General features: G+C 47.5%; 1 protein-coding gene across 10 annotated transcripts in view; it reads left to right on the plus strand.

Moving 5' to 3' along the window:
• Positions 1–18,061, plus strand: part of GPHN (gephyrin) — a 582,839-nt gene that overhangs the window by 466,963 nt on the left and 97,815 nt on the right. For all 10 annotated transcript variants that reach the window (XM_077818687.1, XM_077818689.1, XM_077818688.1 and 7 more), the window contains one exon: positions 14,463–14,600. In XM_077818687.1, the coding sequence (XP_077674813.1) occupies positions 14,463–14,600 (138 nt within the window). The remainder of the gene's footprint in view (positions 1–14,462; positions 14,601–18,061) is intronic.

Below are 18,061 nucleotides of genomic sequence, written 5' to 3' on the forward strand. Positions count from 1 at the left end.
CCCCGGTTCGCCACGAGTTTTCAAAGATAATGGCCAATGGCTCTTCAATCACAGCCGCCAATTCCTTCAGCACTCTCAGATGCAACTCGTCCGGCCCCATGGACTTGTGCACGTCTAGCTTTTCTAAATAGTCCCTAACCACCTCTATCTCCACAGAGGGCTGGCCATCTCTTCCCCATTTTGTGATGCCCAGCGCAGCAGTCTGGGAGCTGACCTTGTTAGTGAAAACAGAGGCAAAAAAAGCATTGAGTACATTAGCTTTTTCCACATCCTCTGTCACTAGGTTGCCTCCCTCATTCAGTAAGGGGCCCACACTTTCCTTGGCTTTCTTCTTGTTGCCAACATACCTGAAAAAACCCTTCTTGTTACTCTTGACATCTCTCGCTAGCTGCAGCTCCAGGTGCGATTTGGCCCTCCTGATTTCATTCCTACATGCCCGAGCAATATTTTTATACTCTTCCCTGGTCATATGTCCAACCTTCCACTTCTTGTAAGCTTCTTTTTTATGTTTAAGATCCGCTAGGATTTCACCATTAAGCCAAGCTGGTCGCCTGCCATATTTACTATTCTTTCGACTCATTGGGATGGTTTGTCCCTGTAACCTCAACAGGGATTCCTTGAAATACAGCCAGCTCTCCTGGACTCCTTTCCCCTTCAAGTTAGTCCCCCAGGGGATCCTGGCCATCCGTTCCCTGAGGGAGTCGAAGTCTGCTTTCCTGAAGTCCAGGGTCCGTATCCTGCTGCTTACCTTTCTTCCCTGCGTCAGGATCCTGAACTCAACCAACTCATGGTCACTGCCTCCCAGATTCCCATCCACTTTTGCTTCCCCCACTAATTCTACCCGGTTTGTGAGCAGCAGGTCTGAAAGAAAAAGAAAAATCAGTGCTAAGAAGAAATACGGGTTAAAAAATGATAGCTCTGTATGTTTCCTTCCTCTTTTATGCCTTAGCATTATGAAAGGTTACTGTAGACCCAGACGAGGTAATATTTTGTTTTGGTTTGTGTCTTTATGGGGGGGGGTTGCAAAATTAGGGACTGCTGTTTCATGTGTGATGTTTAAAAATTTGCAAGATGGGTGGATTTCCTCCCTCCCGCTTTAAAAAAAAAAGAATATTTGTAATTTAGAGACATTTCCCCTCTAGATTTTTAACAGATCATTTTGGACGTTTGACATAAAAAAGCAAATTGACAGCTATCTGACACCATGGTTTGAATTCCATAGAATTATGTATATCTTCAGTTCCAGAGAATTCTCACAGTTATGTGGGTGCCATTCAAAAATTTGGACACTGAGTATACATCAAGTGTGGCACTCCAGGGGTTCTAGGAAGTGAAATTGTGGCATCTAAAGTATTTATCAATAACTTTTATAAAACAGAAAACCTCAGAAACCCTGAAAACATGTTTACTAGAATGACTAGAAAATACATGGTGTGCTTGTATTGTCTCTCTCTGTTAAGTAGTTATCCTTGTTTAGAGGCACATTTTAATCTTACCCTTATTTTATAGTTTAAAAGAAAAAAGGAACAGAAAATCACAATTCAAAACACAGTCATCCAATGAAGGTTTGATGGGACCCCCCGCTTCTTTTCAGGATTTGCCTTCAAATAGTCCATGGTTCCCATGATCTCACAGGAGCTGTTCATCCCTTCTAACAGGAGCTCCTCCGAGCAGTCTCCAAGCTGCAGACAGGCTTCTCTCACATTGGGAGCCTGGGCAGGGCTGAAATGGAGTAGATCTCATTTTAACTTCCCCTCTCCATGCGTAACATTGCTGCGGGTGAAATGCAGGCAGTGCTAACTAGGTCCACAGTCTCTCATTAACCCTGTCAGTGGGACCTATCTGCCCCATCACTATGAGGAAAAATGTTTTACTCCTGTTAACCCTGCAATTAATACAGCTATAGAAGAGCAAGCTGGATTCTATTTTGCTTTGCACACCATCAGAAAACTGTCAGCTAAATTCAGCTTGCAGAATCACTAATCTTTATTCCCAGTGATGGTTTCAGAGGTGGAAAGAGCCCAGCTGGATTCTCAGATCCCAGGAGCAGTTTGTGGTGCAGATAGTTAGAAAAATCATCTTTTTGACTTTCACGTTAAACATATTTGATCTAAAATCACTACGAGAGAGTATATTAGAATATATATACAGTTGTATTTCAGAATATAAGCACTTTAAAAAATCATATATTTTATTTTTGTGGAACATGTAACATGAAAGTGAAGCACACTGTACATTGCATTAAAACCATGCACTATTTGCCAGATATCTGGTGTTCTCGGTGTGTTGGAATCCAGCAGATACAGGAATTGGATCCAATCAGTGGACAACGTTACCTTTTCCTCTTGGAACCGATCACATGACTTCAGCTTGCATTTAATTGTAAAGATCAGCAAGTAGATGAGCGTGAGGGGAAGGGTGAGGAAACCTAACCCTAACCTAAGGTGAATATAGCTGAACTGCTCGGTAATAGCGACCACAATGTAATTAAATTTAACATTCATTTGGAGGATGAGAAATACCAAAGAAGCTCACCACCGTAGCATTTAACTTCAAAAGGGAGAATGACACAAAAATGAGGAAGCTACTTAAACAGAAATTAAAAGGAACAGTCACAGAACTGAAATGCCTACAAGCTGCATGGAAACTTCTTAAAAACACCATAATAGAGGCTCAAATTAAATGTATACTCCTGTAGGGAGCCAGGGTGGCTTCCCTCCGAACCACAGGGTAAAGAGCCACCCTCCCAGCCTGAGTGGGCAGGCCCAGACCAAGCTTACCCCCAGTCCCCGGAAGGGGAGGGGTAGAACAGGAAGTACAAAGGGCAGGGCCCTTTGCCAAGTGAGGGTAGCATCAGGGAGGGAGACAGACAAAGGCTGCTGGCTGTTCCCTCCAGATCCTGCTGCCGACCCAGGGGAGGCCCTGGGCCAGGAGAAACCTGACTTGGAGGAAGGACTGAGGCGACCAAGACTGCCAGCTGCCGAGTACCCGGAGGAACTGGAGGGGCCAGGCTGTAACCCGGGCCAGCGTGAGCCTGACACAGAGGGGGAGCTGGAGCTGCCAGCAGCTGAATACCCGGATGAGCTGGAGGGACCGGAGAGGCCCGCTTGAGAGACCAGGTTGGAAGTAGCCCAGGGGCAGAACTGCACAGTGTGGTGGGCGTATTTGATCAGCGTGGCGTGGACAGTTCCCCGGTGACCCAGCGGCGGTAGCCTGAGTGGGCGGGGCCAGACCAAGCGGTACCCTCTCGCCCCGCCACTGTCAGGGCCCTGGGCTGGAACGCAGTGGAATTGTGTGGGCCTGCGTTCCCTTACCCCAGCCAACCTGCTTTGGGTAGCAGAATCCCAAACGCCACTGACTCGTGCCAGCGCTCCCCTGCCTGAGGGGCGCGCCGCAGACTCGTGCCGGCGCTCCCCTGCCTGAGGGGGCGCGCTACAGACTCTGGCCAGTGCTCCCCTGCCTCAGGGGCACGCTGCAGACTTGTGCTGGCACTCCCCTGCCTGAGGGGTGCGCCGCAGACTCTGGCCAGCACACCTTTTCCGCTAATTCCCCAGTGACCGAAAGGGGTGACTAAGGCCTGCCAGTGGGACAGTAGCTCTCCATTGCCCCCTAGAGGCTCAGTGGACTGATTGAAACCTGTCACGAGTGTTGGAGAATGCGAGCACCAGTCCCTATCCCTGCAGGAAGGGATTAGAGCGAGGAGGCCTCTGAAGCTCCCCTGATTGAAAGATGGAGATGGAAAGGCTTATCCAGTTCCTGGCTGAGAGCCAGCAACAGCAGCAGCACCAACTCGTACAGCAGCTGTGTGCCCACCAGCAGCAGGTGCTTCAAACCTTGGGGGCTCCGCACCATGAACAACAAATCCAATGCTTCCAGTAGCTTGCAACCCTGTGGCTGGGCCACGGCGGGGCTCAACCAGAGAGGGCAGCCACCCCAACCCCTCCTGCCCCACCGATCCGTCTGGCCAAGATGGGGCTTGAGGATGATCCGGAGGCCTATTTGGTGACCTTCGAGCGGGTTGCCTCAGTGGCCGGTTGGGCATCTGACCAATGGGTGACCCTCCTCGCCACATATCTGACGGGGCCTGCCCAGAAAGCTTACCGTGGACTCCCAGATGATGAGGCCCGCATTTACGCTCAAGTGAAAACGGCTATCTTGGATGCCTTCGACATTACCCCGGAGACATTTCGGCGACGGTTTCGGGAAAAGGTCTGTCCACTAGGCGCCAGACCCTGGGTTGTGGCCCAGGAATTAAAGGACGCAGGTGGCTGATGGCTACAACCCGAGCATCGAACAGCGGCTGAGGTGACTGAACAGGTCGTCCTCGAACAATTCGTGCACATCCTCCCGACCCAGGGGAGGGTATGGGTGTTGCGGTACGGCCACAAAGTCTGAGCGCGGCCATCGTGCTTATGGAGGACTTTCTAGAGGCAGAGGCCCCGATAGGACTGGCAGCCCGCCCCCCAAACTCTGGACCCAGTGCACAGAAACTTGAAAGGAGGTCCACCTCCCAAGCTGACGCACCACACCGTATCCGACGACCAGATGGCGGCAGGACCGATTTTCCCCAACGCCCCGAGTCCACACCGCGCTCCACCTCTAGATGCTTAACCCGAGCACCAGGCCCCAGCCAACCCTGCAGCCCCACCGGTGCACCCATGCGGCTGGGGCGTCCAGAGGTAGGACCTTGCTTTCGGTGTGGCGAGTACGGGCATCTGCAACAGGGCTGTCCTGCAATGGACTGCAACTTTGGCCTGGTGTGCATCGGGGAGCAACGGGCCCGTCCGCCCTCCTTGGCCAAACTGACAGCCCCCATGGAAGTCGCCGGGACCCACGTTGTTGGTCTAGTTGATTCGGGCTGTGGGCAGACCCTTGTCCGCCAGGCGCTCTTCCTGGACACCGAGCGGCCCATTGGGGAAGTACGGATTCAGTGCATACACGGAGACGTGAAATCGTACCCCACAGTTCAGGTCCCCACCATGGTGAACGGAGCAACTCAGTTAATGAGTGAGGCAGTGGCATCATCTCTCGCCTATCCAGTTATTCTGGGCCGCGACTGGCCAGACTTCGTCGAGGTGTTTCGATCCCTACCGACCGAGGAGGCGTTCAAGGGAGCTCCGCCTGAGATGAAGACAGGCCCCAACTCGAGGTCAGATCCCGGAGTTGCCCCAGTTCCCACACCCGGGCAGGACGGCCTGGAAACAGCTGGCCCCCCTCCTGACCTGGTGGACTTTAGCCGAGATCAAAGGGAGGACCCTATGCTCCGGTTTGCCTATGTGTAGCTGGCCCGGGTGGATGGTGAGGTCGTGGAGGCCTAGGTTTGAACTCAGTCATGAGCAGCTCTACTGCGTTGATCGAGACCCCCAGACCCAAGAGGTCCGGACCCAACTCGTGGTTCCCCGCATTCATCGTCGGGCTGTCCTGAAGCTTGCACAAGACATCCCGGCTGCAGGCCATTTAGGCCAGGAAAAAACAGTGGTTTGGGTCCTGGCCAGGTTCTTCTGGCCCAGTGTCCACCATGAGGTGAAGGATTACTGTGTGTCGTGCCCGGACTGCCAACATGCAGCCCCGGCAGGGGTACGGAAGGCCCCCCTGGTCCCTTTACCAGTCGTAGGTGTACCATTTGAGTGGGTAGTGATGGACCCGGTGGGGTCATTTCCAAAGAGTAAGGTGGGCCATCAATACATCCTTGTCCTGTTGGACTACGCCACCCGCTTCCCCAAGGCCGTCCCCTTAAGAAGTATCACCGCCCACACTATTGCTGCGGAGCTCGTGAAGATTTTCACAAGGGTGGGCCTCCCACGGGCAATACTCACTGATCAAGGGACCAACTTCACTTCTAAGCTGTTCCGTCAGGTATGTGCCCTATTAGGGATTAAGAAACTGCAGACCTCGGTCTACCATCCCCAGACTGACAGATTGGTCGAACGTTTTAACCAGACCCTGAAGGGAATGTTGTGGCGTTTCCCCACCCAGGACCTCTGCCAGTGGGACCAACTGCTCCCTCCTTTACTAATGGCAATTCGAGAAGTCCCACAGGCGTCCACGAAGTTCTCCCCGTTTGAGCTCCTCTATGGGTGGCGACCCCGCGGGGTGTTGGACCTCTTGAGGGAGACTTGGGAACACAACCCGTCTGCAACGCAGGGTCTCTTACAATATGTCTTACAGCTGCAGGGGCGGCTGGTGCGGGCGGGCGAGCTCGCGAAGGAGAACTTAAATACAGCCCAAAGAGCCCAGGAGCAGCACTACAATCGGGGAACCCAGGCTCGATCATTTGGGCCAGGGAACCAAGTACTCCTCCTGCTCCCCTCAGCGGAATCAAAGCTTTTTGCCCGCTGTCAGGGTCCATATGAGGTCCTTCGCCAGGTAGGGCCTGTCACCTACGAAATCCAGCAACCTGGTTGCGGTAAGGAAAAACAGATTTACCATGTAAACCTCTTAAAACCCTGGCAGGAACGGGAAGGACTACTAGTTGCCCCGTACCCCCCCCCGAACCGGACCTGGGGCCCCAACCGCCAGAGGAGTCAGATAATGGTGAGCCCCAGCTAGCAGAGACACTCACAGTCGAGCAGCAAGAACAAGCCTTCTGCTTAGTAAGGGCATTCCCCAAGACATTCACCACGAAACCCGGGCGGACTATGCTCGCCTACCATGTGATCCAGACTGAACCCGGGGTGGTGGTCCGAGAGACAATCCGGCCATTGCCTAGGTGAATGCAGGAGGCCGTAGAGGTGGAAGTCCAGGCCATGTTGTATCTGGGTGTTACTGAGCACTCCCAGAGCGAGGGGCGGAGCCCCGTCGTCCTCGTACTAAAGCTGGATGGGAGCCAGAGGTTTTGCATTGACTTCCGGAGGGTAAACGCCATTTCAAAATTTGACGTCTATCCGATGCCCCGCATCGATGAGCTCCTCGACCGGCTCGGGGAGGCCTGTTATATCACCACTTTTGATCTCACAAAGGGGTACTGGCAGATCCCCTTGGATCCCAGGTCCAAGAAGACAGCATTTGCCACCCCTTCAGGGTTGTACCATTTCACCCGGATACCTTTTGGCCTTCATGGGGCCCCGGCAACCTTCCAGCGTTTGATGGATCGGATTTTGCAACCACACACAAAATATGCTGCGGCCTACTTGGACGATGTGGTCATCTATGGCAATAACTGGGAGGAACATCTTAACCAAGTAGCAGCTGTCTTCCGGGACCTCCGCACAGCCGGGCTTACGGCCAATCCAAAAAAATGCCAAATCGGGCAGGAGGAAATCACTTACCTGGGGTACACCTTGGGCCGGGGACAGGTACGCCCCCTCATCAGGAAAGTCCAAGCCCTCCAGGAATATCCGGCGCCGACCATGAAGAGGCAGGTGCGTCAATTCTTGGGCTTAGCTGGTTATTACCGGCGGTTTGTACCCCACTTCGCAAGCATTACTGCCCCGCTGATGGAGCTCTTGACCGAGGACAGCCCCCGCCGGGCGCATTGATCCAATGAATGCGAGGCGGCCTTTCGAACTATCGAAAAACAGCTGTGTAGCAATCCAGTACTCTTCAGCCCTGACTTCCATCGTGACTTCATCGTTCAGACTGATGCCTCAGGAGTAGGGCTTGGGGCAGTCCTCTCACAGGAGGTGGACAGGGAGGAACACCCTATTGTTTACCTCAGTCGGAAGCTGTTCCCCAGAGAATGGAACTACTCCATCATGGAGAAAGAGGCCTTAGCGGTTAAGTGGGCAGTCGATGCCCTCCGCTACTACGTCCTCGGAGCCCCCTTTACACTGGTTACAGACCATGCACCCCTGAAGTGGCTTAATAAGGAGGACAGTAATGCCAGACTGATGCGGTGGTATCTAGCTCTGCAGCCCTATGCCTTCACAATTCACCATCGGGCAGGAAGGGACAACGCCAATGCAGACTTTCTATCCCGCCTCGGAGAGGGTGAGGACGCCAGCTCCGATGGTCGGGAGCTGGATTTGAGGGATGGGGTATGTGGGGAGCCAGGGTGACTTCCCTTTGAACAATAGGGTAAAGAGCCACCCTCTCAGCCTGAGTGGGCGGGCCCAGACCAAGCATACTCCAATCTCCAGAAGGGGAGGGGTGGAACAGGAAGTGCAAAGGGCAGGGCCCTTTGCCCAGTGAGGGCAGCACCAGAGAGGGAGACAGACAAAGGCTGCTGGCTGTTCCCTCCAGACCCTGCTGCCAACCCAGGGGAGGCCCTGGGCCAGGAGAAACCTGACCTGGAGGAAGGACTGAGGCGAGCAGGACTGCCAACTGCCGAGTACCCGGAGGAACTGGAGGGGCCAGGCTGTAACCCGGGCCAGCGTGAGCCTGACACAGAGGGGGAGCTGGAGCTGCCAGCAGCTGAATACCCGGACGAGCTGGAGGGACCGGAGAGGCCCGCTTGAGAGACCGGGTAGGAAGTAGCCCAGGGGCAGAACTGCACAGTGTGGTGGGCGTATGTGGTCAGCGTGGCACGGATGGTTCCACTGTCAGGGCCCTGGGCTGGAACGCAGTGGAGTTGGGTGGGCCTGCATTCCTCTACCCCAGCCAACCCGCCTTGGGTAGCAAAATCCCGAACACCACTGACTCGTGCCAGCACTCCCCTGCCTGAGGGGCGTGCTGCAGACTCGTGCCGGTGCTCCCCTGCCTCAGGGGCGCGCTACGGACTCTGGCCGCCACACTTTCTCCGCTAATTCCCCAGTGACCGAAAGGGGTGACTAAGGCCTGCCAGTGGGACAGTAGCTCTCCATCGCCCCCTAGAGGCTCAGTGGACCGATTGAAACCTGTCACAACTCCAAATAAAAAAACATTAAGAGGGCCAAAAAATATGCCACAATAGGTGAACAGGGTAAGAGAGGCGATTAAAGACAAAAAGGCATCTTTTAAAAATTGGAAGTCAAATCTTACTGAGGAAAATGGACAGGAACATGAACTCTGGCAAGTCAAGAATAATAATAGATTTAAGCAGGTCAAAAAAGAATTTTAAGAGCAACTCGCAAAAGATATACAAAATAGCAACATTTTTTTAAGTACATCTGAAGCAGGAAGCCAGCCAAACTATCAGTGGGGCCACTGAGGGTCGAGGTGGTAAAGGAGCACTCAAGGAAGACAAGGCCGTTGCAGAGAAGCTAAATGAATTCTTTGCATCAGTCTTCACTGCAGAGGATGTGAGGGAGAATCCCACGCCCAAGCCAGTCTTTTTAGGTGACACATCTGAGGAACTGTCCCAGATTGAGGTATTAACACAGGAGGTTTTTGAACAAATCAGTACATTAAATAGTAATAAGTCACCAGAATAAGATGTTCTGAAGGAACTCAAATAAGAAATTGCAGAATTATTAATTTTGGTATGTAAACTGTCACTTAAATTATCCTCTATACCAGATGACTTGAGGATAGCTAATGTAATGCCAATTTTTTTAAAAGGTTGCAGAGATGATCCTGGCAGTTACAGGCCAATAAGCCTAACTTCAGTACTAGGTAATTTGGTTGAATCTATAGTGAAAAATGGATTTATCAGACACATAAATGAACACAATTTTTTGGGGAGAGAGCCACCACTGCTTTAATAAAGGGAAATCATGCCTCACCAACCTGTTAAAATTCTTTGGGGGGGGGGGGTTGTCAAAAAACATGTGGACAAGGGTGATCCAGTGGATATAGCGTACTTGGATTTTCAGAAGGCCTTTGACAAGGTCCCTCATCAAAGGCTCTTAAGCAAAGTAAGCTGTCATGGAATAAGAGAGAAGATCCTCTCTATCAGTAACTGGTTAAAAGACAGGAAACAAAGGGGATGAATAAATGTTCAGTTTTCAGAATGGAGAGTGGTGGATAGCTGGGTCCCCCAAGGATCTGTACTGAGACCAGTGCTGTTCAGCAAATTCATAAATGATCTGGAAAAAAGGGGTAAACAGTGAGGTGGAAAAGATTGCAGACAATATAAAATTACTCAGGATAGTTAATTCCAAAGAAGACAGCAAAGAGTTATAAAGGGATCTCACAAAACTGGCTCACTAGGCAAGAAAATGGCAGTGAAATTCAATGTAGGTAAATACAAAGTGATGTACATTGGAAAACATAATCCCAGCACTACATACAAAATGATGGGATCTAAATTAGCTGTTACCATTCAAGAAAAAGATCTTAGAGTCATTGTAGATAGTTCTCTGAAAACATCTGCTCAATGTGCATCAGCAGTCAAAAAGCTAACAATATTAGGTACAATTAAGAAGGGGATAGATAGTAAGACAGAAAATATCATCATGTCACTGTACCAATCCCTGGTATGCCCACACCTTAAAAACTGCCTGCAGTTCTGGTCGCTCCATGTCAAAAAAGATACATTAGAACTGGAAAAGGTACAGAGAAGGGCAACAAAAATGATTAGGGGTGTGGAACAGCTTCCATGTGAGGAGGAATTAAAAAGAGTGGGACTGTTCAGCTTGGAAAAGAGATGAATAAGGGAGGGATATGATCGAAGTCTATAAAATCATGACTGGTGTGGAGAAAGTGAATAAGGAAGTGTTATTTACTCTTTCACATAATGCAAAAACTAGGGATTACCCAATGAAATTAATAGGCAGCAGGTTTAAAACAAACAAAAGGAAGTACTCTTCACACAATGCAAAGTCAATCTATGGAACTCATTACTAAGGGATGTTGTTAAGGCCAAAGGTGTAACTGTGTTCAAAAAAGAATTAGGTATGTTCATGGAGGATCGGTCTATCAAAGGCTAATAGCCAAGATTGTCAGGGATGCAACCCCGTGCCCTGGGTGTCCCTAAGCCTCTGACTGCCAGAAGCTGGGACTGGACAACAGAGGATGGATCACTCAGTAGCTGCCCTGTTCTGTTCATTCCCTCTGAAGCATCTGGCACCGGCCCCTGTCAGGCTACATGCATCATTGGTCTGATCCAGTATGGGCATTCTTATATTCTTCTGACCTGTACCCACATGACTGGGATAGAGATTTCACTATGATACGGTACATAATGTCATCATGCTACATCTTGTTTGAAATGTTTAATCATATGACATTTCAGTTCTGTTATCATATGTGCAATATGTAAATAGAAACATTGAAATCATGACCCCTTAAAAAACACACACACAATGAAAAGCCAGTGTGTCCCCAGCGGTAGGTATACTAGGAGACATGAAGTCCAAAGACATATATGCAACTAGATCTGGAAACTCTTTACACAAGATTGCAAAGTCATTCTGCTTATAAAATTTATTTTGTATGGGTGAGCTATCAAATGCTGGATTTTCTAGGAAAAACAGCTTAAGCACAAGCTACTTCTAGATATTCCAAAAAGTTTATGAGTAACACTGGAGCAGCAAGTTGAAAAGTCAAAAGTATACTGAAAGTTCCTGATAGTCACAGCCTGACATAATCAACAGGAGACCTGTATTCATTTAAAATAATTTTTAAAAAATTAAAGTAGCTGTGAAAATATTTTACTGCTCCTGGTTGTTGTTGTTTTTAATCCTGGGCATATTGGTGTGAACCACAGTAAAAAGGTTGAGTAGTTCCAGGCAATGTCCTCATAAAGATTTATATGCATGTCTTGGAGCAACTTTTGACTAGCCAGTTGATGTTCTCTTTTAATGGATTTCTATTTCGTGATGCAGTAGCAGCTGGTGTTCCAGCAGCCTAATGGTAGTGGAATAGAGGGAAATTGCTGCATTGCATTTCCCTTTTGATGTCACTGCCAGGACAGTTCTTTCTTAGTGTTCCCATTCACATTTCTCAGTTTTCCTTTGCAAAAGAGTGCAGTCTTATACAGTCCACTTAAACCTGTTAGCATGTGCAGTATGGCGTCCCCCAGGGCTGCAGGAGCTCTGTCATCCTTTTAACCAATGTTTCTTTTAATGGCAATTACACACTAAAGGATTTTCTGAATCTGAAGTAGTCTTTCTCTCTTTAAACTCCTTCCCTTTCAGAGTTGTCAGCCTCTTGGGGGTGGTAAATAATAGATATCCCTTTGAAAAGAAGACAAAAGGTAAACTGGAAAATGTAGATATTACTTGTGGAAACTTAATTCCTATGCTATTCTGAGCCAAGCACATAAGGAGTCAGAAGGAATTGCGGGCTTTTGCCTGTTTATAAAAAATGACATTGACTTTGGTTTAGTAATAAGATTTGATTGCTTCTGTGTAGCTTTTGAGAGGCTGCTATGCCACTAGGTAATCATCAGCGATAGAAATTAGTTCATAAATAATGACCTACATAACTCATGTGAGTGAGGATGTGTTGACATTGAAGGAAGTTTTGTGCACTCAGTCATTACTGTACTGACTCAGCATCATCCTCCTTAGAGCAACAGCAGTTTTTGGCAGTTGCTTATAAAGTATTTTTACAGCAGACCACAATGGAAACATCCTCTCTTGTTTAAAATAACCTTTTTAAAAGAACTGAAGATACATAAAGCAACAAATAGGGAGCTTGGTAGCCAGAGAGACACCAGAGATAAAATAAGGCATTTTTAAAAATACCTAATCTGTGTTACTGATAACACATTATTGCAAGGGAAATTGTTTTAAAAATCAAATTTACTTTTCAGTATTTATGCTACAGCTTTTGGTTTTTAAACCTATTTTAGGAAGTATGGAATGAAGAGAAGGCAGGTGGGAGCAAGTTAATAGGAGGAAGGGAGGGGATGGGAGACACTGAGGAGGGAAAGTGAGATGGGAGAGGAAGGAGGGAGGAAAGGATGGAGAGGAGCATAGAGGGCAAGGAGATTGAAGCTGACAACAGAGTGACTGAGGCAACAGGGAGATGGAGCAAATGGCCACCCGGCAAAAAGTAAGACAGTTCTGAGTGGAAAAAAACAGTCTGGTAAGATCACTCATCACCGGCAAGTAGGAGTTTGGGAGGGCATGGGAGGGGGAGGGCATGAGAGCCCCAGGTGGGCCTCTCTCCCTGCCACTGTGCTGCCAACAGTACTCCCAGGCGAGTCCTCAGAGTGTGCCTTCTTTTTTTTCCTCCTATTTTTCCCTTCTGCCTGAAGAGGAAGGTTGCACTTGAGCTCTGGTGCCCCTGTAGCAGAGGATGCCTCCAGTTTTCTCCACATTTAGGTCCAAGCCTGGAGGCAGCAGAGGAGCCCGAACGGGGCCATACACCACTGCCCCACTCCTGCAGCCACTGCTGCCTCAAATTCCTACTGTGAAGAGGAGTCTCTCTCTTTAGTGACTATGGATTCATTCGTAAGTTCTTTGGGGGACCCGTCACACTTTGTATTACAGTAATTAAACCTGGAAGTCACAAATGCGTGGATCACTGTGGCCTGGTCTGTGTCTGACAAGATGAGAAGTAATCATCTGGCAAGCCAAAGGTGGAAGAAAGTGTTTTTGCTGCTGTTGTTACTTGCTGTCTAGAATTAAAAAGAGTCCAGGAGGACTTCTTGGTTGCATACCATTTTAATGATGGTGGGACAGACACCTTCTTTTGAGGATGAGGGAACAGTATTGACTGGTGCTTCAGGGTATCTCCCTCTACCCATTAGCATCACCTGTGTCATCTCTGGATTTAATTTAGCCAGCTGTTCCTCATTCAGCCACTGATCTCATTTAAGCATTAGGATCACTTGGAAAGAGGTGTGATTTGAATTTAAGATTAAGTAGATGTATACTTCAGTATCATCTGCATATTGGCATTTAAAGCTGTAGTTTATGACAATCTCTCCAAGGATTTTAACATATAGAATGAGAGAGGAGGAAAGAAAAGAAACATGTAGAACTCCTCCACAGATGAGGGCCCTGACTCCCGAAGAGCAGTTACCCATCACAACATTCTGGGGAAGTCTGTTCAGGAGAAACAGAACCATCTGAGGGGGTTGCCACTGCCCCTACCTTGCTCCCAGAGGTGAATCAGCCTCACATCATGATCCATGATGTCAAATATAGCACCATCTTTTGAAGATATGTAATAGCGATGTACTGTTCTCTTGTCATCATTACATCTCCCAAAGCATTTTTCATAAGAGCAGGGATATTAACCATTGTAATTATTTTCAGTTTTGAAAATTATATTTTGTTTCCCTAAATTTCCTCTGCAATTTAGTTAATTTCAGAGCTTATGCTTTAAGGCTTCCACTGGACATCTAAAGGGATTTTTGTTTGTCCCTCAGTGTATTCTGGTGGGTTTTTTAGTCTCCTTTCTCTGAAGCATTAGAGATGGCCACAGCTGGATATTGGATGCTGGATAGTGTATTGGTGGCTGTGATATACAGGAGGTCCAACTAGATGATCTGGTGGTCCCTGCTGGCCTTAACTCTGTGACTTTAAGGAGACAGCTTTCACTTCTTAGCCATAAATGCTGTGAACTTGAAGCTATTCCTCTATGTCGTTTGTAAAACACTATGTTATTCTTCTGAATGAAAGTTTTTGAATATATGTAAGTCATCCTGTCAGCATTCCAAGGCAGTGCCATGGAATATTTTCTAAACTGGATGCTCTCCCTCTCTGCAGGTCACAGTGCCGTCGACATTACCAAGGTGGCCAGAAGACATCGCATGTCACCATTCCCATTGACATCTATGGACAAAGCCTTCATCACAGTTCTGGAGATGACCCCAGTGCTCGGAACAGAAATCATCAATTACCGAGGTACTTTACATTTAGTTGGACTCTTTTTTCTTTTAAATTAGGGCTAGAGAATATTACTTCCCATTTGCTTAAATTGATTAAAATAAAGGGACTTCTAGTAATTTTTGGGAGGTGCTTGGGACAGGGACAACACTCTATCTTCCTCCAGTGGAATTAGTTTTAGAAAGTGAAGTGCGAAGATCAGGCCTCTCTTTACCAAATCGGAAGGGTGTGCATTGGGCTCAGTGCTTCTTCCTGAAGGAACTATGATGTTCCTATGACTGGAATCCATTGATAACAAAGAGTCCTAGTTTCAGAACACCTGTTTAAAATGGTTGAATTCTGTTTCTGTCCATGAAAGAAAAGAATAATATATCCCATCTGCGAAGGATAATAGGAACATTTCTGTTGCAGTTTTGAACTAGAATTGATGTCAGGACCTAAACATTTAATTCACAGAGATGGGTTCAATTACTGAAGAGTGTTCAACATAATTGATGCTGTTCGCTTCATAAGAGCTGGTGTCCACATTTTACCTACTTGAATTCAGGGCTTTATTTTTTTCTCATAGAAATTTTTCTTAAAATGAAATCAGTACTTGTGAAAAGTGACAGATAGTCCTAGACGCAGTATAAAAAAAATTGCTGAGAATAGATTACAGCTTCTAGGTCTTATCTGAACAATTCCAGTGAAGTAAAAAAATAAATCTTCTGTTGGAAAGAGCAACAGGAAAATTTTTAAAATGTCAGTTGTCTAAGGGAGCAAGGGTGGATTTAACAGGGGGCAACTGGACCCTCTCTCTGTTGAATCCTTTTGGCCTCTGCTCTCACCTTGTGGGACTCATAAAACCTTTTCCAATCTAAAAGCTCAAGGGGTTGCAGAGGTTCAGTCACTGCAATTATTTGTTCTAACCTGCTCTTTTCTACACCCATGTCTCCAGCTCCTCCTCTCAGCCTACCTCTCCAGCTCCTGTTTGGCTCAGAGGCCACTCCAGCACTCTCTTCCTTTTCTCTTAATCAAGCAACTCCACCCTGGTCTCTGCCCTGCCCTGCCCTGTCCCTAACACTTGACCGCTCTCTACTAGTGCTCCTGTCTCCCTTCACATCTTGGCTGCTGCTCCACTTCCACTTTATTGAAACTCATGATGATCCCAGTTGTTGGGAAACTACACACACACATCCCAGATCATTTGCCAACTGGGCCTTTATATTAAATTCATATCTCCAAATTGGCTGGCCAGAGTGTTCATTCACTGGGATTCTGCCGGGCAGAGAGAGGCTTCAACCTAGGAATACATTAAGGTATGGGATATCAGAGAATCATAGAATATCAGGGTTGGAAGGGACCTCAGGAGGTCATATAGTCCAACCCCCTGCTCAAAGCAGGACCAATCCCCAACTAAATCAACCACTCAGAACTGTCCTTGATACCTGAAATTCACATGTTAGGGCAAAAGCAGCCTTTTGACAGAGGATATATCAAGGCCATAGAGCTTAAGCTAACTGATATATCCAGAAGCCTGTAAGGGACCAAAGTTGTACCACTAAAATAAATGTTAAAACTCCCTTTGACTGTAATGGGAGCAAGATTGGACCAGAAGGACAGACTCCTTAGAATCGAACCTATATGCTGGCCTGGAGCCTTTTGAAGGCACCTGCCTCAAAGCGGTTATTTGACCCTGTTTCCAAAGTGTGGCCTTACATCTTTGTCCAACAGAGAGGATTTAATGCCAGAAGACATTATGGTTCAGCATATTGGTTCAGACCTGAAGTCTGTTCATCAGCACAAAGCAGTCCTTTGACAGAAGAAACATCAAGGCAATGGAACTTGAAGTAAGTGGCATCAGAGCAGAGCTGCAACACAGACCCAAAGTTCGGTTTGCAGGAATTGATACTGTAATATCTCTGTGCTCACAACATTTATACTGTTCTGTGTGAGACAGGTACTGTTGGCCCAGTACCATTCTTCAATGCTTGTGTTTGGAAACAGCAAGCTGTTATATGCTGAACAATAGACTGGTATCAAGTTTGGCTGCTTAAAACGTGGTAGCCAAGACACTGAACTGCTGCTAAATTTCCTTGGTTTAGAACCACTTCATAAAGCAGAACCCTCAATCCTCAGACACTTCAAAACAGCAGTCATGACTCAGACCCTGTTTGTCTCGTGCACGCACAGTCATCCTATGGAACAAAGCCATCTGTGCTTGCCTGCACAAAAGCAATTAGCTTTCACAGAATCATAGAACTGGAAGGGACCTCGAGAGGTCATCAAGTCCAGTCCCCTGTACTTGTGGCAGGACTAAGTATTATGTAGACCATTCCTGACAGGTGTTTGTCTCACCCACTCTTAAAAATCTCTAATGATGGAGGTTCCACAACCTCCCTAGGCAATTTATTCCAGGCATAACCACCCGACAGCTAGGAATTTTTTCCTAATCTCCAACCTAAACCCCCTTGGCTGCAATTTAAGCCCATTGCTTCTTGTCGTATCCTCAGAGGTTAAAAAAAAACAATTTTTCTTCCTCCTCCTTGTAACAACTTTTTACATACTTGAAAACTGTTGTCATGTCCCCTATCAGTCTTCTCTTTTCCAGACTAAACAAACCCAATTTTTTCAATCTTCCCTCATAGGTCATTTTGTCTAGACCTTTAATCATTTTTGTCACTCTTCTCTGGACTCTCTCCAGTTTGTCCACATTCTTCCTGAAATGTGGCCTCCAGAACTGGACAATACTCCAGTTGAAGCCTAATCAGTGCAGAGTAGATCAGAAGAATTACTTCTTGTGTCTTGCTCACAACACTCCAGAAGGATGTTTAATTTTTTTGCAACAGCTTTACACTGTTGACTCATATTTAGCTTGTGGTCCACCATGACCCCCAGATCCCTTTCAGCAGTACTCCTTCCTAGGTGGTCATTTCCCCTTTGATACATGCCACCTCAAATAGCAGTTGCAAGTCGAGTCAATGTTTTGTTCCCATATGGGAACAATTGCACTTACCCAAATAAGACTATTGGTATTTGGAAGAATTTGAACCAAGGAGTGTCAACCATGGATTACCCTTTGGTGTTTCATGGTCAAATCAGTGCTCCATAGCTTAGGGCAGCAGTTCCCTGGATATGGGGCATGATCACTTTGAGGTTTTAAAGGACTAGCCAGAGCCATGGAACAGTGACTGGGTAGATTTCCCCTAAGCTGCCCTTGTAATAAGGTGGGGATGGAGGCGAGTTTGGTTGGTTTTATTTTCTAGAAGGGCCGATCAGCTTAGAAATGTTTGAGAAATTCTGGCTTAGGGGATGTCATCTTATTACTCCTTAATATAAGGTAAACAGCTTCAGTGGATTGACATGCTTCAAGTATGTGGTCTGTACACAGAGCTACCCCTTGTAGCACAATAGCAGTGAACCAATAAGTTAGGTTTGAATGAAGTATTAACCAGTGCACGTTGTTCATGGAGAGATCACAGAAAACATTTCCAACCTAG

Source organism: Eretmochelys imbricata, chromosome 6 (genome assembly GCF_965152235.1).
Source record: "Eretmochelys imbricata isolate rEreImb1 chromosome 6, rEreImb1.hap1, whole genome shotgun sequence".
In the NCBI taxonomy this organism is placed as follows: domain Eukaryota; kingdom Metazoa; phylum Chordata; order Testudines; family Cheloniidae; genus Eretmochelys; species Eretmochelys imbricata.